This window comes from Mandrillus leucophaeus, unplaced genomic scaffold (assembly GCF_000951045.1).
Source record: "Mandrillus leucophaeus isolate KB7577 unplaced genomic scaffold, Mleu.le_1.0 Scaffold74, whole genome shotgun sequence".
NCBI classification, from domain to species: Eukaryota; Metazoa; Chordata; class Mammalia; order Primates; family Cercopithecidae; genus Mandrillus; species Mandrillus leucophaeus.
In genome coordinates, this window is record NW_012108030.1 from 1,908,911 (window position 1) to 1,931,000 (window position 22,090).

Sequence of the window (22,090 nt, forward strand, 5' to 3'; positions counted from 1 at the left end):
CCGCCGATTCCTCAGCCCGTCTCGGTACCAGCTGCGTGCCAGCTATTCTTAGCCGCGGAGCGTTTGATTCATGCCGCCCCGGCGGAGCGTGCCCGCTCCCTCCCGCGAGCCCTGAGGGGGAGGGGCCGGAGCCGGCCCCGGGGGCTGGGGCAGCCGTACACGCTGGGGGCCCTGGCCAGTTTTTCTTTCATCCCACCGGCCACCCCCTCCTAGCGGGGTTGAGGCTGGGGGTCAGCCAGGGTCAGCCGAGGGGGAGTGGCTGGCTGCAGGCCCCAGATCGCTAGGTGGGCTGTGAGGCGGGGCGGGGAGGAGGAGGCCGGGGTCTCCGCAGAGACGAGGTGGGGCGGCGTGGCTGGGTACCTGGAGGGGGAGGGGGCTTCGCAGCGCTGTCGCGCGTGGGGGAGGGGTCCGCCGGCCCTGGGTTAGAGGCTCGCTCGCCCACAGCTCCTGGAACTCTCCTCCCACCACACACATTTAGTCTTCCCTTTCCCAACCCCCCAGCCCATCCCCACTCCCCCAAAGTCAGCAGTACCCTCCACTGCTTCCCATCTCCATGGCAACGGTGCAGGAACCGGGCCTGGTGTGGGGGGGAGGGACCAGACCAGACATTCTGGTTTCCGGTGCTGGGGTGGGAGTTGGGGGAGAACAGAAGGGAGGCGGACCCCGTTTGGAAGGGGCTCCACCCTCATAAGTCCACCTCAAGGGAGAACAGCGAGGATCCAAAGATGACCCCCTACCTCAGTTTCCCAGACCCTCCTCTCACCTCTTAGCCTCCCTCCTAACACCCCCAGTCCTCAGAGTGGAGCCCCTAGTACCCAGCAAAGCCAGCCCACCCACCCTGCAGTCCTAGAAAAGAGCTACAGGTCATCTGCAGCCATCCACATCTACCCCGGCCACCACACCACTGTCACAAGTACAGCACTCCCCAGGCCAACCTCCCCACCCACCCACACACCCTCTCAAGAGGCCCCAGTCTCTAAAAGCCACTTCTTGTGGTTCCCTTGGGGACACCCTAGGCCAAATGCTCTGCCCATGACACTGCCATCTCAGTGCCCCTTGCTCCCCTGGGACGGCCGATTCCCCAGCACTACTCTGCATGCCACGCGTTGTCAGCCACACTTGAGTGAAGTCACCGGCTCCACCCGCTCCAGGCTCACCACGCCTCCCTCTCCCCCTTACTACATCTCAGTCTCAGCCTCAGCTTCTCCCCAACCCCACCCCCCGGCCCTGGGGTGACAGGCCAGGCTGGGGCCAGGAGGGCAGGATGCCTGTCAGTTTGTCCATCTGTCTGTCCTTAGCTAATTTTAGCTGCATTTTCTGTGGCCTGGCAAAGTGGGCCAGTAGCTCCCGCGGTGATTCTGCGGTTTCTGGGACACGGCCACGCTGGGTCACCGGCAAAGTGGGGCGCAGGGGGCGGGCTGCAAGCGGGGCCAAGGGCAGGGAAGGAGACACATGCCAGAAGCATGTCAGGGACAGGGGTGTGTGCGTGCCAGCATGGGAGGAGGCGGCAGGGGAGGCCATGCAGGCCAAGGGTGTGCCCGGCCTCCTTCCTGCCTATCTTGGGCAGTGGGGGTAGGCTTCCCTTGACCGCTTGACCACCAAGTAGCACTAGTGGCCTCTGAGGGGCCCCGGGTTCCTAGTCTGATGGCCGCCCTTCACCCCCATAGCCGCCTGTGATGCTGCCGTCCCCCGTCGCCCCGTGGCCCCACAATGACCCACAGCCCCGCGACAAGCGAGGACGAGGAACGCCACAGTGCCAGCGAGTGTCCCGAGGGGGGCTCAGAGTCCGACAGCTCCCCAGACGGGCCAGGTCGAGGCCTCCGGGGGACCCGGGGCCGGGGCAGTGGGGCACCTGGTAGCCTGGCCTCTGTTAGAGGCCTCCAGGGCCGCTCAATGTCCGTCCCAGACGACGCCCACTTCAGCATGATGGTCTTCAGGATTGGCATCCCGGACCTGCACCAGACAGTGAGTACCTGCCCACTGGCCAGCGGCAGGAGAGGGACAGGGGAAGCTAGGGGGACAGGGCTCCAACTGACATGGGGAGTTCCACTGGTGCTGGGTATCCTCCCAGGGATCACCCCCACACCCAGCTCCTGGCTCACTTCCCAACCCACCTCAGGCTCCTCTGTGGCCCCTGGCCCACCCTAGCCCCTATCTCCTCCCCCACCAGAAATGCCTGCGCTTCAACCCAGATGCCACCATCTGGACGGCCAAGCAGCAGGTGCTCTGTGCCCTGAGCGAGAGCCTGCAGGATGTGCTCAACTATGGCCTGTTCCAGCCGGCCACCTCAGGCCGTGACGCCAACTTCCTGGAGGAGGAGAGGTTGCTGCGGGAGTACCCCCAGTCCTTCGAGAAGGGGGTCCCCTACCTGGAGGTGAAGCTTCCCCAACTCCTTCACTGACAAGAGAAGGCATGCCCTAAACACATCTGCCCCCCACCCACTTGTTAAGACACTTAACCTTAACGAGGGGGCACCCATTGTACTAGTCCTGATCTTCTAAGCATCACAGGGAAGTCAGAGAGTCCTGAGTTCAAATTGCCGTCTGTTCTGCTTCTGACCAGCTAAGTGACCTTGGCCAAGTCACTTTCCTGCCCCAAGCTTCTCCTCGCCCATCAAAACGGGGGAGGATTCTCAATTACAGTAGGCACTCTAGAACATTTCCTGTGGGGTCCAGACTCCTCCTCCTTCAAAGCAGGGGTTGCAGTGCACATATACCATGATATCCAGCACTCAGAAAAGCTACTGCCACCCCTCTACCCGCTAGACCAAGGTTCCAGGGCTGTTTCCACTCCTACCCTGAGCTACCCTTGGGAATTAGAAGGGGATCAGACCTTCTCCCTACCCCAAGCCTTCTCCCCAGGCTCCTGATTCCAAGTCTCTGTGTCTCTCTCACTGCCCTACCCCTGACCTCAGTTCCGATATAAGACCCGAGTTTACAAACAGACCAACCTGGATGAGAAGCAGCTGGCCAAGTTGCACACTAAGGTGAGAGAATCCTGCTGGCATCTGTCTCCTATAGCCCACTACCACCAGAGCCCCCTGCCCAACTGCTTTCTCTCCCCACCTCTTCCCAACAGACCTGCACATTCCCCAAGCCCACAATCCCTCTGGCCACTTCCACCCCTTAACTCGGGATGCTGTACCACATTGGAGACAACCACAAATACCCCCATTATCCCCATCACAACCTCTTCTTACTTTCCTCTTTTGCCCCTCATCCTTTTGCCTGGGCCCGCATCATTCCCACCTGGCCTCCTTTGAGTCTCCCTTCTCTTCCCCTGCCTCCCCGCATATCCACCCAAGGCCTCTTTACTTCCCCACCTTGGCCTAGGACCCTGACATTGGAAGTCCTTCTGCCTGGAGACTATTTGAAAGACAGGCTACATTTCTCCCAACCTCATAGCCTGAATCCCTGCAAAAATCCAACCGTTACACCCCCCTTTCCAGCCATATCTGTTCTCCTGGTACCTTGCCCACCAATCCTCAGCCCCGTCTCTGCTGTGTCTCTGATGGTGAGAGCTGGGAGGAAATTGGGGAACTGCTTTGGTCAGAAATGAAGGACTCTTGATCCTTGAGAGGGAAAAACTCCCAATCCCGCCTTGTCTAACCCTCTCTCGACCACAGCGTGCATTGAACTCTTTCCTCCCCTAAATGTTCCATCCCTCCAGGCCTTCACAGTCCGCTTTGGGAACCACTGGCCAAGTGTGGCTCCTGAGTACTTGCAATATGGTTAGTCCCAACTAAGACTCGCTGTGAGTGTGAAATACACACTGAGCTTCAAAAACTTAGTGCCAAAAAAAGTTAAATAACCTCATTGATAAGTTTCATCTCAAGTACCTGTTGAAACAGTAACATTGTGGCTATGTCAGTTAAAGAACATATATCATTAAAATGAATTTCAACACAACTAACACTTCACCCCTGACCCTGCTATTTTTTTTTTTTTTTTTTTTTTTGAGACAGAGTCTTGCTCTGTCACCCAGGCTGCAGTGGTGCAATCATGGCTCACTGCAGCCTCGACCTTTCAGGGTTCAAAGGATCCTTCCAGCTCAGCCTCCTGAGTAACTGGGACTACAGGCATGTGCCACCACGCCTGGCTAGTTTTTTGCATTTTTTGTAGAGATAAGGGTCTCACTGTTGCTCAGACTGGTCTCGAACCCCTGGGCCCACGTGATCCTCCCGCCTCGGCCTCCCAAAGGGCTGGGTATTTTCTCTGTAAAGGAGGCCGCTAGAAACTTTTCAATGGCGTATGTGACTCTACGTATATTTTCACTGGACGGCGCTGCTTGAGGACCCCGCTTCTCTGCCTTGCTGCTGACTGTCCTGTCTTGTGTGTCTTTGCCCATGGCTCAGACGGGGTTGAAGAAGTTCCTGGAATATGTGCAGCTCGGGACATCTGACAAGGTGGCGCGGCTGCTGGACAAGGGGCTGGACCCCAATTACCATGACTCGGATTCGGGAGGTAGGGAGGGGTGAACATCAGGAGGACCTCGGGGCCAGGACAGGGCTGGGGAGCAGGGCTGCCGTCTGCATTCAGATCCATTCCTGACTGGTGTCTCTCAAACACGTCGCTGTCCAAGGGGGAGGCTGCGGGGCCAGAGGCTGTGGGGTGGAGAGCTACAGAGCCTGGAAAATGGGAAGGGATGGAGGAGAGGAGAAGGGGCTTCAGGTGACCAGCTTTTCCTGCCTTTCAGAGACCCCCTTGACACTGGCGGCCCAGACTGAAGGCTCTGTAGAGGTGATTCGAACCCTGTGCCTGGGCGGGGCCCATATCGACTTCCGGGCCCGGGATGGCATGACAGCACTGCATAAGGCCGCATGCGCCCGACACTGCCTGGCGCTCACGGTGAGGCTGCGGGGACCCCTCACCCCCACCGTGGGGCCCTCTCTCCTTTTCCCTTTGTTCTTTCTCAAACTTCAGTTCTTTGGTTTCTGTAAAAATAGGCCCTCGCATGTCCCCAGTTCAAAGCCCCTTTCCATAGACTGACACACAGCCCCTATTGTCACCCTTGTCAGGTCCCCCAGGTGCACCCACCTGGGCTACAGCTGACATCATGCAGACCCGGACGCAGCCTCCTCCCCTGAACACCCAGAACATCTCCATCCCCTGTGACCCAGCTCAATACCAAACCTGCCTCTGTCTCCCCAAGGTGTAAACCCTTCTCATTCCTTAAAATGCAAAGTGAGTTCCCTGCTATGCCCCCAGATAGAGCCCCTCCTCACACACCCTGAAAACAATCCCCCAGCTACCCTTCCAAACCCAGCACTGCACCAGCTCCACTCCCTCCTCTCTCACATGCAAATACAGCCCCTTCCCCACGTACACAGCCTCAAATGCACTTTCCCAAATAGACAAACCCATACACCCACAAAATACATACACGGCGTCAGCTGCACAGTCTAATTTTAAAATACTCTTCTCCCCCTGCCCCCGCCAGGACACTTGATTCTTCTTCATATGCGGGTCAAGATGGGCTGCCCCCAAAGACAGCCATTGAGAAGCACCCCAATGCATGGATGCTCCAGCTAAATGGCCCCTCCCTTCTCTCCCTCAGATTCTTTCCTGAAGAGCCCCTAATGCAGTCAGACACCAGCCACAAAGATCTTCAGTATACCCCTGGAGTTAACAGACCCTGTTCGTGTATCTCCCGTGCACACTCACTCCCAAACCCACATCCTGCTCATGCACGCCCCTCCCAGCCTCCAGACCTGTGCTATCCAAGCCAGTAGCCAGTGGCCACCTGGGGCTGTTTAAATTTAAATTAATTAGAGTGAAGTAAAATTAAAATTTCAGTTCCTCAGGCTCACTAGCCACGTTCAAGTGCTCAGGGGACCACACGTGCCTGCCATATAGGGTGGTGCAGTTGCAGACCATCCCCACGATGGTGGAACGTTCTGTTGGATGGCACTGCTACAGGCTGTCCTCATACAAGGTTGCTGCCAACACTTTCTCCTATTAATGCTCATTACTGCCAGCCTTCCACACCCAGAGTTGTCTTTCAAGGGGGAGCAGGAAGTGGCCTGCAGCCCCAGTGAGGCCGGCCCGATCCTTGCCCTTATCCAAGCTCACTTGTCTGTCCCCTGGCTTCCTGCTATGCCCCTTCTTTGAGATCCTGGACCTAATAACACCTCCCACTTGGCCAGAGACCCTCCAGCATCCAGACTCTGGCCTCTCATTTGTCCCCAACAACCCACCTGTAGGAGGTGGAATGGGTGGGTACTGTGGCCCCTAATGCCCTTCAATGGCTCATCCAAGGTCACCCCCAGGGGAAAGGCTGGGTGGGATGTCAGAGTGCCAGGGTCCTCTGGAGGCATCTACCCAAGTCCCACATTGTTCACAGGGGATCAGAGTGGCTCAGGGAGGGAAAGGGCCGGGCTCAAGGTCGCACAAGGGCATCATGGCAGAACTAAGACTGTCACTGTCATTGGCCACTGTGGGTCACCCAGGACGGTCCAGTTTCCCTGGCCCTTCAGAATGAGCTGGTTAATGTGTGACTGTCATCTGTGTTTTTCTACTGGGTTCTCTCTCCGTTCCTAGGCGCTCCTGGACCTTGGGGGTTCCCCCAACTACAAGGACCGTCGGGGGCTGACCCCTCTGTTCCACACGGCTATGGTGGGTGGTGACCCCCGATGCTGTGAGCTGCTCCTGTACAACAGGGCCCAGCTGGGCATAGCTGATGAGAACGGCTGGCAGGAAATCCACCAGGTGCTCCTGATTCACGCCATGAAGGGCTGGGGTGGGGGACCCAGTCTCTGAGGCATCCAAGGGACTGGGGCTGGGAACCAGATGCCAGGGTCCTCACAGAGCATGGGGGTAAGAATAACATGGTCCCCAAAGAGGAAATGATGGGGGTGAAGACACGAAGACCCTAAGGGGGCATAGGCAGGGGAACCAGACGCCTTGATCCCTAAGAGGGATGGGCTGGCCTCTTGGCCCTCTTAAGGAGGCAGACCAGACGCCTGGGCCTTGGAATGACTGAACATTTGGATTGTGAGGCTGACAGCCTGGGTCCCAGAGCAGGAAGCGGGGCGAAAAGGTGATGGGCAGGCGGATGTGGTGAAGGACGGGATGAGAAGGCCAGTGCACAGGTTGGGCACAGACTCTTGGCCCAGAGGGAGAACAGCCTGGGTCTGATCCATGCCCCTCGCTCCCTGTCCTGCCCAGGCCTGCCAGCGGGGTCACTCTCAGCACCTGGAGCATCTGCTCTTCTACGGGGCTGAGCCTGGAGCCCAGAACGCCTCAGGGAATACAGCTCTGCACATCTGCGCCCTCTACAACAAGGTCTGCCTAGCAGTGGCCGCCCCAGGCCCCTCGCATCCCTCATAGCTGCCTCCCCCAGGGCCAAGCTCAGATACTCCTCTTGACTGCATCACTGCACCCTTCACTTCTTCACTATTTCACCCTTTCATCCAGTCATCCATTCATCCATCCATCCATCCATCCATCCATCCATCCATCCATCCATCCAACAGATATTTACTGAGCTCCTTCTCTGTATCAGGCCCGGAGCTGGGTGCTGGGGATAAAGTGTTGAGCTCATGGCCTAGCAGAGGGCAGACAACATAGTTTGCTGCTACAATCCAGAGTGCTCAGAGCAAAGTCACAGGGAATCCAGATCCCTGTGGGAGCCCCCATCTGGGACTGGGCTTGAGATAGAGTGACTGGGGGTGGAGGTGGCTTCCCGGAGGAGGTGTCCCCAGTATTGAGATGAGCAGGAGTAGAAAAGGGGAGAAAGGGGTGCTCCAGGGTGGGGGCACAGCCTGTGCAGAAAACCAGAGGAAAGGGGGCTATGGGTCCTCAGTTCCCCTGTGTCTCCATTCAGCCAGTGGTGTGTGCAGGTGCCACGTGGTGGCACGGCAGGGCACAGGGGAAAGTTCAACGTGCAGCCACTGTGGCCCCTGAAGGGAACGAGTGATATGGGAGTTTTAGCAATTCAGGACCTTGGGGGTCCTGACAACCTGGGTCCCTGAGCAGGAAGGGAGTGCTGAAGGAAGACGGGAAGGACATCCCCACTTCCAGAGTTCCTAGGAGAGGAGAGGGACGGAGCAGGCAGGGGATCTCATGGCAGCTGGTTGGCAAGAGCCAGAGCTTTCAGTATCATGACCTCTGGTACTTTAGCCGCCTGCGCTGCAGATGATCCTGGGCAGGTCAGCCCTATGGAAAGCCTCAGTCTCCCCACCTGTTTCTCGATGTTCCCTGCCCTTGAAGGGCAGCTGTGGGGGTACTTAGAGGGACAGGTGCTCGCATGACAGAGCTGGTCTATCAGCCCCCTTCCTCCAGGAAGTCTTCCAAAACAGCCCTCAGCCCCCTCTGCCTCAGCAGAACTTACAGTGCTGAGGATTTGGCGGGTGGCCACGTGCTGCCTGGTGGCAGCCAGCAGCATGCCTGGAGTCCAGGGAAGACTCAGTGCTTTTCAAACTGAACCAACATGGTGCCGGCACTTCTCTCCCTGTGTGCTTCTGCCTCCTGCTCTGCGACACACAGGCCTCGCAACCAATGCTCTGACTCCCAGGCCCTTGTGCAGCTGATGGGGAAGAAGCCCCGGCCCCACGGGCAGATGGGGGTGGGGGAGCAAAAAAGTCCCCCCGACTCTTTGAGGCGCCATCCTTCTTCCTGAAACGGGAATAACGCCAGCTTTTATTGAAGAGGATGAGCCATCATGTATATTAAGTACTCATCCCTGGAAGGCAGCCATCAGAATAATAATTGTCATTATTGCCATCACCAGTGTCAGTCAGGGTCCAGTCGGGAGACAGAAACTGTACCATTCGGATAAACAGAGAAATTTTAGTATAGAGAACTGGACCAGGCACGGTGGCTTATGCCTGTAATCCCAACACTTTGGGAGGCCAAGGCGGGAGGATGGCTTGAGCCCAGGAGTTCGAGACCAACCTGGGCAACATGGGAAAACTTGGTCTCTATGAAAAATACAAAAATCAGCTGGGCACAGGGGCGTGCACCTGAAGTCGCAGCTACTCAGGAGGCTGAGGCAGAAGAATCGCTTGAGCCTGGGAGGTGGAGGCTGCAGTGAGCTATGATCATGCCACTGCACTGCAGCCTGGGTGACAGAGTGAGACCCTGCCTTAAAAAAAAAAAGAGAGAGAGAGAGAGAATTAGACAGCAGGCAGAGTTTTCTTAGTGGCACAGATGAACAAGTCATTTCCCCTCCTTGATCGTCTCCTTTCTCAGCTGTGATGGGTCAGTAATTAACATCCACCATGCAAAAGCATCAAGTGGGTTAGTAGTTTTGCTTGCCTTTGCCATGGGCTTAACAAATCGATGCATAACACATACGAACTTGATTCTTCCATTTCCCCCCTTGTCTTCCTCCCAGGCTTTAAGCTTTCCAAGAGCCAGGGCTAAGTCTGAGAGTGTTTCCCCAGCCCCTGCCACCTTGGCCTCCTGACATGCCCGTCTAGCCTTTGGTGGTGAAGGTCAGATCCGTGTCTAGGCTGTGAGCACCTCAAGGGTGGGGGTTGAGTCCGATTACTTGCTCTGTTCCAGAACCCCAGCACACAGCAGGCCTAACTGCATCTTTGTTGAGTGAGTGAATGAATGAATGAAAATGAGTGAATGAATGATAGCTCAGCCCTCTTGGATTTCCACCAAGACTCTGCACAGTGCCTGGCTCAGAGCATTCAACAGGTGTTTGCTTGTTTCAACAGACTGAATGACTCAACAAACGAATGATTTGAACAAAATGAATTTTGACTGACTCAACTTCATATCCTCCATCCTCATCCTTTCCATGCACGTTCCTTGAGCACCTACTATGTGCACAGCACCAGGCCTTGGGGATGTGAGATGAATCAGATGCAGCATCTGGCCTGGGGAGGGTGAGGGTGTGGTGGGGGGCGGGGTGGGAGTTCACAGTCTGGTGAGGAGGCAGACGTGTAAACACATCACCGCGACGGCATGAAATAAGTGCTAGGATGCCATTAAATGCGAGTTTCTCTTGGTGCCACCAGCTCTGACTCGTACACCTTCTCAGCTTTGTAAGAGTAGGATGAGGAGCAGGTGAGTTTAGGGGCTGTGCTCTGGCCCTGTGTCCCCAGTGTGGGGGTAGCGGGTGTGAAAACATGTAAAAAGTCAGGAGCAGTGCCTCATGCCTGCAATCCCAGCACTTTGGGAGGCCGAGGCAGGTGGATCATGAGGTCAGGAGTTCAAGACAAACCTGGCCAAGATGGTGAAACCCTGTGGCTACTAAAAAGACAAAAATTAGCCAGGCGTGGTGGTGTGCACCTGTAATCCCAGCTACTTGGGAGGCTGAAGTAGAGAATTGCTTGAACCCAAGAGGCAGAGGTTGCTGTGAGCTGAGATCGCACCACTGCACTCCAGCCTGGCTAACAGAGCAAGACTCCATCTCAAAAAAAAAAAAAAAGAAAAAGAAAAACACGCAAAAGTACACATGGCAGGCGTTAACAGTCTAGTTGGCCAGCATCACAGGCATACACAGGCTCACATACACACACACACTCACGAACATACCCAGAACACACACTGGGCTAACTCTGCTGCCTGATGTGTCTTTGGCAGTCAGAGTCATCCATTCATAGGAGACAGGTGAACCATAGGATCAGAAGACCACGTGCACAGGAGGATTGCTTGAGCCCAAGAGGTGGAGGCTGCAGTGAACTGAGATCGCGCCACTGCACTCCAGAAAGTGGAGGTTGCAGTGAGCTGATATTGCGCCACTGCACTCCAGCCTGGCAACAGAGCGAGACTCCATCTCAAAAAAAAAAAAAAAAAAGGAGAAGGCCAGGTTGGAATCCTCATTGCTCCACTAACTGGTTGTGTGGCCTTGGGCATAGCATCTGCCCTCTCTGAACCTGTCCTGTAACATGGGCTCATACAAACCCCTTGGTGGGTTTGTCATGTGGAAGGGATAAGATCAAGGAAGTGCTTGGAGAATGATGGTTAAATTAGCGTCAGAGGACTCTGGGGTAGAGTTAAGCTGGAGGCCAAGTTGGGTTTAGCCAGGCCAAGAAAAAAGGGAGAGGACACTGCTCCTACTGAACAGTTCCTGTGGTTCCAGCATTAATCCAGGTGGCAGGTGCCACAGGCAAAATCATGCCCCTGTACAACTTATGACGTAGAGGAGAAGAGACGCTAATCAGACAAATAACAGGAAATGGAATTTCAGGGAGACGGGGTTATGAAGAAAATGAGTTAACATTGGCTTAGAGTGCCTGGCACATACACCAGTCTCGTATTAAAAAACAAAGCAAGGAGCCAGGCACAGTGGCTCATGCCTGTTATCCCAGCACTTTGGGGGGCCAAGGCGGGCTGATCACCTGAGGTTAGGAGTTCAAAACCAGCCTGGCCAACTTGGGGAAACCCCGTTTCTACTAAAAATACAAAAATTAGCCAGATGTGGTGGGCGGGTGCCTGTAGTCTCAGCTACTTAGGAGGCTGAGGCAGGAGAATCGCTTGAACCCAGGAGGTGGAGGTTGTAGTGAACCGAGATCATGTTACTGTACTCCAACCTGGACGTGCCACCACGCCTGGCTAATTTTTGTATTTTTAGTAGAGATGGAGTTTCTCCATGTTGGTCAGGCTGGTCTTGAACTCCTGACCTCAGATTACCTGCCCCCCTCGGCCTCCCAAAGTGCTGAGATTACAGGCGTGAGCCACCTGTAGCCAGCCACACCAGGCCAATTTTTAAAAAATTTTTTTGTAGAGACGAGATTTCGCCATGTTGCCAAGGCTAGTGTCAAACTCCTGGGCTCAAGCGATCCCCCCCACCCCCCGCCTCGGCCTCCCAAAGTGCTGGGATCACAGGAGTGAGCCACGGTGCCTGGCCCACCTTGGGCTCTTTTGAAAGCCTTAGTTTCCTCCTCTGTAAAATAGAGACAATTTCCATGTCCTGGAATTGTTGGGCAATTGAAGGATCTTCTGCCTCTAAAGTGCCAAGTGCCTGGCATGTAATGGTGAGCCTCCCTAAGGTCTAGACCCGTGGTTCTCAACCGGGGAGCTTCTGTCCCCCAGGGCACACTTGTCAACGTCTAAAGACATTTTTGGTTGTCATGACTGGGGAGGGGAGTGCTACTGGCATCTAGTGGTAGAGACGGGGGATGCTACTCAACATCCCACAGTGCTCAGAACACCCCCCACAAACCAATGAATCACCAAAGAATTATCTGGCCCCAACGTTCAGTGGAACATAGCATGAGCACCTATCCTAAATGCCCTCAAATATCCTAGTGGCCATGTTAAGGAGAAGGGGAAAATAATTAGGTGACATTTATTGTAACAACATACTTTACTTGTAACAGTGTATCCAAAATGTTATCATTTCAACATAGAATCAATACAGAAATTATTTTTTGTGTGTGTGTGTGTGTGTTTTTTCTTTTGAGACAGAGTCTCCCTCTGTCACCCAGGCTGGAGTGCAGTGGCGGGATCTCGGCTCATTGCAACCTGCACCTCCTGGGTTCAAGTGATTCTCCCACCTCAGCCTCCTGAGTCGCTGGGATTACAAGCGCCCGCCACCACACCTGGCTAATTTTTGTAGTTTTTGGTAGTGATGGGGTTTCACCATGTTGTCCAGGCTGGTCTCAAATATCTGGCCTCAAGTGATCCGCTCGCCTTGACCTCCCAAAGTGCTGGGATTACAGGTGTGTGTCACCACGCCTGGCATTTTTTTTTTTTTTCTGGGCGGAGGGGAGACAGGTCTGTGCTCTGTCACCCAGGCTTGATCTCAGCTCACTGCAGCCTCAAACTCCTGAGCTCAAGAGACCCTCCCACCTCAGCCTCCCAAGTATTTGGGACTCCAGGCACCCACCACCATGCCTGGCTAACTTCTGTTTATTTTTTTATAGAAATGGGGAGTGTCTCACTATGTCGCCCAGGCTGGTCTGGAACTTCTGTCTTGGCCTCCCAAAGTCTTAGGATTACAGGCTTGAGCCACCACACCTGGCTATAGACATTTAAATTCTCTCTTGTTTTCATATGACATCCTTGAAATCCAGTGTGTATTTCGCATGTATGGTGCATCTCCATTTGGGCCATCCATGTTTAAACTCAAGTGCTCCTGGTCCGTACCTGGCAGGTGGCTGCTGTCCTGAGTGGTGTGGGTTTAGGGTGGAGTATTTATTCCTGAGGCTCTTAGCACAGTACCTGTATCCACTCATGGTGCCCTTAATCTTTTTTCTCTCTCTTTGTCCTGCGCCACTGGCCATCACCCACAGGAGACCTGTGCCAGGATCCTCCTGTATCGAGGTGCCGACAAGGATGTGAAGAATAACAACGGACAGACCCCATTCCAGGTCTGGGGCTGCAGTGGCTGTACTGAAGTCTCCGGGGCTAAGGAAAGGGTGACAGTGACACCCAGTGGATAAGGAAGGGGACAATGAAGAAAGCAAGGAGACAGGCCGTGGAGGGGGAGCTGGAAGAAGAGGGAGGGCGGCATTGTCAGGGTGGAAGGTTTGGGTCGGGCTGGGGACCTCAGCATGTTTCCTGCCCTCTCTCTGCTCCCTGGGCCACCCCGTCCCCCGCCAACCCACCTCTACCCCCTCCCTCCAGGTGGCAGTGATTGCTGGGAATTTTGAGCTGGGGGAGCTGATCCGAAACCATCGAGAACAGGATGTGGGTGAGTGACAGGGAGCTGGGGCTGCACAGAGAACCTGGGGCGGCTGGGGTTTCATGGTAGGATGGGAGAGTTGGGGTACCTGACTTGAGGGCCAGGATAGGATGGAGAAAACCCTAGAGGACCAAAAATGTCTGGGTGGTGGTTGGGGGAGCAATTCCAGGCCCCCCGCCCTTTCTCATCTCTGTCTTTCTCCCTCATGCCTCTCTCCCACCATCTCTCGCCCCCGCATGGCCCCCTGCTTGCCTTTTCTCCCCTAACATCTGCCCCCCGCCGCCACTGTGCCCTCTCAGTGCCCTTCCAGGAGTCCCCCAAGTATGCGGCCCGGCGACGGGGGCCCCCGGGCACAGGGCTGACAGTGCCCCCGGCGCTGCTGCGGGCCAACAGTGACACCAGCATGGCGCTGCCCGACTGGATGGTGTTCTCCGCCCCAGGGGCCTCGTCCTCTGGGGCCCCTGGCCCTACCTCAGGGTCCCAGGGCCAGTCGCAGCCCTCGGCCCCCACCGCCAAGCTCAGCAGCGGGACCCTCCGAAGTGCCAGCAGCCCCCGGGGTGCCAGGGCCCGCTCTCCATCCCGAGGGAGGCACCCTGAGGACGCCAAGAGGCAGCCCCGAGGCCGGCCCAGGTAGGGGAGGCAGCCCTGGCTCCACAGTCCCCAGCCCGGTCAAATCCCCTCCCCAGAGCGGTGGCTTCCCCCGAGGCCAGCCCAGCTGCCTTCCTCTGTAGGCCCTCATCCATCCAAGTCCCTAGTGTCACCGTGGGGCAAAGGAAGGGCCTTGGGAGCTACTGTCCCAACTCCACCCCCAGTGCACCACGTTAGCTGGACATCTGCTCCACGACAGGGGCCCCATGCAGAGGATACCCCAAAGAAACATGTGTCCCAACCCCTGGGGACAGAGAATGACAGGGTGAGGTGGAGGGAAGCCAAGCAGGAAGAGGATGGGGGTGGTGGCAGGGACTTGGGTGGGGGACAGAGAGGTCACTCTGGAGGGAGGATGAGGAGTGGGTGGGGGACATTCCAGGGTCAGGAGGCCCACGTGGCTAGAGGAGGGTGAGAAGGAGGTGGAGGCCAGCCAGGCGTGTCCCGAGGAAGTGGGGGAGAGGCTGGCAACGGCGGGCAGAGGAGTTGGACCTGACCCAGGAGGAAGCTGGGAGTCGCGGAAGGCTCGTGAGCGGAGGGATGACACAGTCCCAGCTCAGCCTCAGGAAGCTGAATCAGGCGGTGCGCACAGGACCGTGGGAGGGGGCAGAGCCGGAAGCCAGGAGGCAGGAGAGGGGGCTGGGGGGCAGCTGCGGGGAGGCAGAGGAGCCCCCAAATGCCCTCTTTCCTGGAGGATACCAGTGCTGGGAAAGCCCCTCCCCCCTCCTCCACCCTGATGCTCCATCCTCTTCCCCCACCCAAGGACCCCTGTCCTCCCAGAGGTGTTCCCTCCCTCCACCCTCCCCTGCCTCTCATGCCCTCTGTGTACGCAGCTCCAGCGGGACACCCCGGGAAGGGCCAGCCGGGGGCACGGGGGGCTCAGGGGGCCCCGGGGGCTCCCTGGGCAGCCGCGGGAGGCGGAGGAAGCTCTACTCAGCAGTACCCGGACGCTCCTTCATGGCTGTGAAGTCGTACCAGGCCCAAGCCGAGGGGGAGATCTCCCTGAGCAAGGGCGAGAAGATCAAAGGTACCCAGGGTGGAAGCAGGGCCTGCGCTGGGCTGGGCTGTGGGGGCGATCAGGGAAAACGTGGAGCAGAGAGCAGACCATTCTCAGATACCCAGAGTATCTCAGACCTCAGAGAGCCCTGTGGCGCCCCTTGAGCCTTGAAGGAGCAGAGAGTGTAGCTGAGATGACCCCGTCAGGAGGCAGTGCTGAGGCAAAGGCAGTGAAGTGGGCCGGGTCCCATTGTGGGACACTGATGCCGTGTGCAGGGCATAGTTGGAACATCTCACCAAATCGTCTCATTAGACTCCTCATAGTCCTTTCTGGGGAGGGAGGTCATGGACCACATTGCATAGTTGAAGGAACAGAGCCTCACACAGGTGAAGCAACTTGCCCAAGGTCCCCAGTCCAAGCCCACAGTCCTTCCTGCCACCTGGTGCAGAGTGTGAGGCCGAGCAGCCTTAACTTTGCCTCCTGCATCTGCCCAGGGGTCCTCAACTGAGAGACGGGCAGGATTCTACTTCTGGGGCCCCAATGAGTTGGCACATGTAAGATGCTTGGCCATGGGGAGGGCTCCCAAAACAGTGGTTGCCGTTATCAGGGTTCACCTCCCTCTGGTTTTTCCACCTTCGTTTGGAAAGTGGAGCCAGTCTCCCCTGCTTGTAGGCTTCGCAGGGCTGCTGACGTGTTCTTGGATAGAAGGATGCTTTAGAGACGACCACTTGCCACAGGTGTGGCCGTTAATATCAGGCATTGGAAAAATTATTTGCCAGACTCTAGGCTGCCCAGGAGCCGAGTGGTATAGAGGTTGAGAGCCTGGCGGCCTGGGTTCAAATCCTGGCCCCACCACTTCCTAGCAGGGTGACCTCAGCCAAGTGACTTCTCTGGGCCTCAGTTTCTTCATCTGTAAAATGAGACCCTCATGAGGATTAGAGGAGTCAGAGCATGTAAAGCACTTAGACCAATGTTTCCTACATAACAAGTGCCACATAAGACCCATCAGTTGGCCAGGCGCTGTGGCTCACGCCTGTAATCCCAGCACTTTGGGAGGCCGAGGCAGATGGATCACCTGAGATCAGGAGTTCTAGACCAGCCTGGCCAACATGGTGAATCCCCATCTCTACTAAAACACAAAAAATAAAAAATTAGCTGGGCGTGGTGGCGCACACCTGTAATCCCAGCTACTTGGGAGGCCGAGGCAGGAGAATTGCTTGAACCCAGGAGGCGGAGGTTGCAGTGAGCCGAGATCACGCCACTGCACTCCTGCCTGACTGACAAGAGTGAAACTCCATCTCAAAAAAAAAAAAAGAAAAAAAAAAAGCCATCATTTTCTTAAGTGGCCCCTACTTTAGGCACTTAGAGGAGAGAGACCTGGGCCCCTGGATAAGTAGGGAAGATCCTACCGTAGAAGGTCAACTTGAGTGAGGCCTTGAAGGGTATTCAGGGGTCAGAGCGTCAGGCGGGCTGTGTAACTGCATGTGTTACAAAGTCTCTCTTCCCATAGCCTGAGTTCCTGTAGGTGAGGTCATAAGTCATTGGTCTCTGGGTCTCTAGGGCTCAGTTTAATGACCCAGCACACAGGAGGCTTTAATGCATATATATTGAATGAATGAATGAGTGAATGAATGATCAAATTCAGGAGCTACTGTGGAGGCCAGGTGCAGCTCCTTCAGGGCAAGCAGCCTGGGACATAGGCACGTGGGGTGGGAGGAGATGGGAGAAGAGAAGGGTGAGCTAAGGCCAGAAGTAAAGAACCTTCCAGGCAGGCAAGGACCATGGGCAGTATCTTGCTGAGCTACAAGCTCAATGTTTCTACGCAGGATGAGGATACGCTGCCTTCTGTTTTTATATCCTCGTCTTCCATTAAGAGGGACTCAATTGCCTCAAAGCACGCCCACATCCACGATGTCACTGAGCTTCACACAACCCGATGAGGTAGCCGACTCCTGCTACTCTCAGAATCAAAGCCCAAAGTCTTAACCTGGCCTCCAAGCTGCCTGTCTGCCCACCTTGCCAACCTCATCTCATGCGACTCTTCCCTTCACCCACAAAGTTCCAGGGACCTCATCCTTCTATCTATTCTTCCAGTGCCCCAAGCCCTCCCATCCCCCAATGCCCTGAGCCCTCCCATCCCCCAGTGCTCCAAGCCCTCCCATCCCCCAATGTCCCAAGCCCTCCCATCCCCCAATGCCCCAAGCCCTCCCATCCCCCAATGCCCTGAGCCCTCCATTCCCTCAATGGCCCAAGCCATCCAATCCTCCAGTGCCTGAGCCCTCCCCAATGTCCCAAGCCCTCCCATCCCCCAATGCCCTGAGCCCTCCCATCCCCCAATGCCCTGAGCCCTCCCATCCCCCAATGCTCCAAGCCCTCCCATCCCCCAATGCCCCAAGCCCTCCCATCCCCCAATGCTCCGAGCCCTCCCATCCCCCAATGTCCCGAGCCCTCCAATCCCCCAGTGCCCTGAACCCTCCAATTCTCCAATGTCCCAAACCCTCTAATCCTCTAATGCCCCAATCCCTCCAATATCCCAAAGCCCCAAGCCCTCCATTCCCTCAATGGCCCAAGCCATCCAATCCTCCAGTGCCTGAGCCCTCCAATCCTCCAGTGCCCAAGCCCTCCAATTCCCTAGTGCCCCAACCCCTCCATTCCTCCCATGCCCCAAGCCTTCCAATCCTCCAATGCCCCGAGCCCCCCAGTCCCCCAATGCTCCAAGCCCTCCAATCCTCCAATCTACCAACTCCTCCATTCCTCCAATGTCCCAAGCCTTCTTATATGCCAAAATCTTCAAACATGCTGTTCCTTCTGCCTGGAAAACTCTTCCATGCTCTCTTTGCCTCCCCAGCTCCTAGGATCCTTCAGGTCTCAGTCTATATGTCACACCTCAGGGACACCTCGTTGGACCCCTTTGCCGTCTATAAGTTATATACTCCCATCTGGCTTCTCTCCAAACACCCTCTTATTGTCCCTGGAGCTCTGACCCCAACTTCCAATCATGTAGTCACTTGTACAGTTATGCCTCTATTGGCGGCTGTTCTGGAAGCTCCTCAAAGGAAAGAAGAACATTGATTATATTCAACTGTGTCTACCCTGGTACCTGACTCATGACTGGCACTAAATAAGTATTTTTTAAGTGAGCAAATGATTGATTACAAGACCACCAAGCCAGGCATGGCAGTACCAGCCAAGAACCCAGTCCCCTTGACAACCCATCTCCTGCTCTCTTCCACGACTTTCGGCTTCCCCTCATTTAGTCTCCCCAGATGCTCTCAAGGGAGTCAGTTTATGGAGAGGAATACATCTGATGGCCCCAACTCAACCCCTAGCATAGCTGGAGTCATCTCCATGCAGGGGTATTCTCCACATTCGCTTCAGCTCCTTTGTCTATACAATGGAAAAACAGTTGTTACCTAGCCTGGTAGGCATAAGGGTTGAACGAGGAAGGAAACTATGTGAAGGGCTAAATGGGGGCAGAGTCATGAAAATTGCCAGAGAAATTGAAGACCATGTGTTCGCCACTGGTGCCCTTGTCATGCCCTGAAGCCCTTGCATGGAGAGGTAGCAGCACATGAGTGACTGAAAGCATGCCCTCTGGAAGCAGACTGAGCTGTGTTCAAATCCAGATCTGTCAATTACTAGCCTTGTAACCTTCAGCAAATGATCTTGGCTCTCCAAGCCTCAGTGTTCCCATCAGTAAAAGGGGGATAAAGGAAGTGGCCCCTCTTAGGGTTCTGGCCCAGGTGAGAGTTGGATAAACATTAGCTGTTCTTGTCATGCATCTGTTTTTCAGCAGCAGGCATGTAACAGGCAGCCTGTGATGTTTGCTAAATGGGGAAGCGGTGGGGCCTGGGAGGGTGGGCAGGGGGAAGTGGCTTCCGTTAGGGGAGAGGGAGAGAAGGAAAGAGGTGATTCTAATCTCTTCTCCATTCTAGAGCCAGGAGAGGCAAAGAGGCAGAAAGAAGGGTCTGGGGACAAAGGACTAAAGATTAAGTGGCAAGGAGACTTTGGGAGGTGGCAAGGACAGTGGTGGGAGGGTGAAGTAGAGCTTGTCCCCCCATCTGTGATCTAAGTCCACAGAGCCTAGGAGGATGAAAAGGAATTACACAACGGAGCTGTGACCAGTTACCAGGGGAGACAAGGACCAATTGTGGACCTGCCCCTAACCCAGGAAGACCATGTTATGGAACACAGTCCTCTTCCCCAATGCCTCTGGTTCTCATTGGATGCAGAAGCTAGAATGCAAGAGTGATATGATTTGGGTCTCCCGCAAGCTCCTTGCTCCTTCCTCAGACGTTTATTAAGGATGTCATTGGGCTGGGAGCTGCTAACTGTGGGAAGGCTGTAAGTTGAATGTGTTGGCAGTTGAGAGGCATAGAGACACAGAAATGTCTCTTTGTCCCTGTACCCCATCCAGTACTTAGCATCGGGGAAGGAGGCTTCTGGGAAGGCCAGGTCAAAGGTCGTGTTGGCTGGTTCCCGTCTGACTGCCTGGAAGAGGTGGCGAATCGCTCTCAGGAGAGTAAGCAAGGTAAGGTGGAACCCCCAGCCGTGTTCAATGGACCCTACGATTCCCATGTCCATTCCTTTCCCTTCCTAATGAGGGTGGGGTACTGGGAGGTAGATGGGAAGACTTGGGCCAGGAGCTCTAGGGTTGGGCTTGTGGTTTCCAAAACAAGAGTCCAAGGTTGTCTATTGTCCCCCTGCAGAAAGCCGCAGTGACAAGGCAAAGAGACTCTTCCGGCATTATACCGTGGGCTCCTACGACAGCTTTGATGCCCCAAGGTAAATGTCCTTACACCCTCGGGCAACCCCCCTCACCCCAAGTTCCCTTTGCAATGTATTCCTTTAAATATTTCCATCACCTCTAAGCCCCTTTTCTAATCTATTCCTTCTAAAGTTTGATCCAGGGGTGGGAGAAGCCAGAATTAGCTTCAGACAGCACAGCCCAACCCCAAACCATCTTCGGCAGCCACTAAGACTGCCCAGCTCTGGGGTAGCCAGAGACAACGGAGTGGTCAGGGCAGGGCGGGGATGCCTGGGGGGGCCAGGGCGCTCTTATGTCTGGCTGGTTGGAGGCCCTTGTCTCCTTCATGTGCCCCATCTCTGTGCAGTCACGGGCAGTGGGAATGTGTGTGTCCCATGCACCAGTGTGGGGAGGGTATTGTCAGGGCCGGGTGGGATGAGGGTGAGGAGAGAGGTGCACTGACACCTTTCCCCTCCCTGGCTGCTGGCTGACTTGCTTCGGAAGCTTAATGGATGGGATTGGCCCAGGGAGGTGAGAGGGGAGGGGCAGGGAGGGGATGGGGTCAGGAGGGGAAGGACGGGCTGCCTGGGGGGGTGTATGAACGTGTGTGTGCACGACCAGAGCTGAGGTTTCCTGGTGTGTGAACGTGTGTCTCTGTAGGTGTGCATGACACGCATCTGTGTGCATGTGTGGCCTGGATGTACCTGTACCTATGCCCGGGGCTGGAGGGTCTGCCCTGCTCTGTATATAGCGGTGCGTTTGTGGCTATGATTATGTGGGGCTGCCTCTGCACATCTGTGCTTCTCTCAATCTGTGGGCAAGCACTGCAGGGCATGTCAGTGAGTCTGCTCACACACATGGACAGGTGGGTCTCTGCACACATCTGTCCCTCTCTGTGCATGTCACTGTGCGTGTGCTCTCGCACATTAATGTGTGTGCATGCATGTGCGTCTGTCTGATTGATCTGAGTTTCAGGACCTGGGATGTTGGGGGAGGGACGGGCAGAGGAGGGGAGGATTCCAGGGCTTGGGCCTCCAGAAGGACAAGGTTGTGGGGGAGGGAGGGTCGTAATTTGGTGTCTAAAATATGACACTCTCCTCCACTGCTCCCCCCAATCCAGGGAAGGGTCCCCTTGTGCGTAGCTTCCTTCCATTAAATGTGTCCAAACCTATGTGTCTGTGTTCTGGCCAGTGGGGATGGGTCGGGGATGGGGGGGACAGAGAAATGGCAACATGGGGATAGAGGGTGGGGCTGGGGTGCCACCCTGCGCCCCGAGTGTCTGAGGCGCTTGACCGTTGTGCGTGTTTGCCTGGCACGTCTCCGGCTCTGGGCACCGGGTGAGTATTGGGGTACACCCCCCACCCCGAGCTTCTATGTCAACCTCTGCTTCTTGTCTACCAGCGTCTCTCTGGGTCTCTCCTTGGCCTCCGTCCGTGGGAGTCATTTGCCCTACCAGCTGAATGGGGGTGGTCCCCGTCACCCTCAGCTTCCTTCCTCCTTCTACTCTGTCTTGTCAATGGGCTTCCTCCCCTACTCCTCCCTGCCTCTCGCTGGCTCCCACGTGCTCTCTGTGTGTGGTGCGTCGGAGCTTCCCCTCCTCCTGCCTCCTCCCTGTTCCCGGACCCTGTCTGCGCTGGCCTGGCCTGTGCCGTGTGGTGCGCCCTGCAGCCAGGGCCCAACCCCGGCCTCCCTCCCGGAGCTGGGCGGTCCTTCGTGTGTCTCCCCTCCTGGCGTGTGCCGCCCCCTCCTCGCGCTGGCTTGGGGTCCACGGCTCTCTCGGGGAGCTGTGGTGGTGTGTTCGCCCCTCCGCCTGGGCTTCTCTGGTGGGGGAGGGGTGTTGCTCATGGCCTTGGGGCCCAGTCTGAATGTCCTGGCCTTTCTTGCCGACCGTGTCGAGGTGCGTTGCGTGTTGGTCTGTAGTGGTGGGCTGCGTGTCCCCGCCTGGGGCCTCTCTCACCCGCGGTGTCCCTGCCGGGGAAGCGGGGCTCCGTCCGCGCGTCCGTGCACGCGGCTGCGAGGCATCTTGTGTGATGTTGTGCCTCCCTCTCCCCGCGCTCTCTCGCTCTGCACCTGCGCGGGAGGGCTCTGGAGGGGGGAGGGGGGTTAAGGGGGGGCTC

The 22,090-nt window shown here is 56.2% G+C and overlaps 1 protein-coding gene across 1 annotated transcript in view; it reads left to right on the forward strand.

Annotated features, from left to right (window-relative positions):
• Positions 1 to 1,710: 1,710 nt before the first annotated feature.
• SHANK1 (SH3 and multiple ankyrin repeat domains 1) overlaps positions 1,711 to 22,090 on the forward strand; it is a 56,676-nt gene continuing 36,296 nt past the window's right edge. Inside the window, exons 1-14 of the mRNA XM_011966056.1 lie at positions 1,711 to 1,965; positions 2,171 to 2,374; positions 2,915 to 2,986; positions 4,355 to 4,463; positions 4,696 to 4,847; positions 6,540 to 6,707; positions 7,167 to 7,283; positions 13,193 to 13,270; positions 13,527 to 13,593; positions 13,884 to 14,214; positions 15,063 to 15,256; positions 19,644 to 19,757; positions 19,936 to 20,011; positions 20,478 to 20,504. Coding sequence (XP_011821446.1) covers positions 1,711 to 1,965; positions 2,171 to 2,374; positions 2,915 to 2,986; positions 4,355 to 4,463; positions 4,696 to 4,847; positions 6,540 to 6,707; positions 7,167 to 7,283; positions 13,193 to 13,270; positions 13,527 to 13,593; positions 13,884 to 14,214; positions 15,063 to 15,256; positions 19,644 to 19,757; positions 19,936 to 20,011; positions 20,478 to 20,504 — 1,964 coding nt within the window. The remainder of the gene's footprint in view (positions 1,966 to 2,170; positions 2,375 to 2,914; positions 2,987 to 4,354; positions 4,464 to 4,695; positions 4,848 to 6,539; positions 6,708 to 7,166; positions 7,284 to 13,192; positions 13,271 to 13,526; positions 13,594 to 13,883; positions 14,215 to 15,062; positions 15,257 to 19,643; positions 19,758 to 19,935; positions 20,012 to 20,477; positions 20,505 to 22,090) is intronic.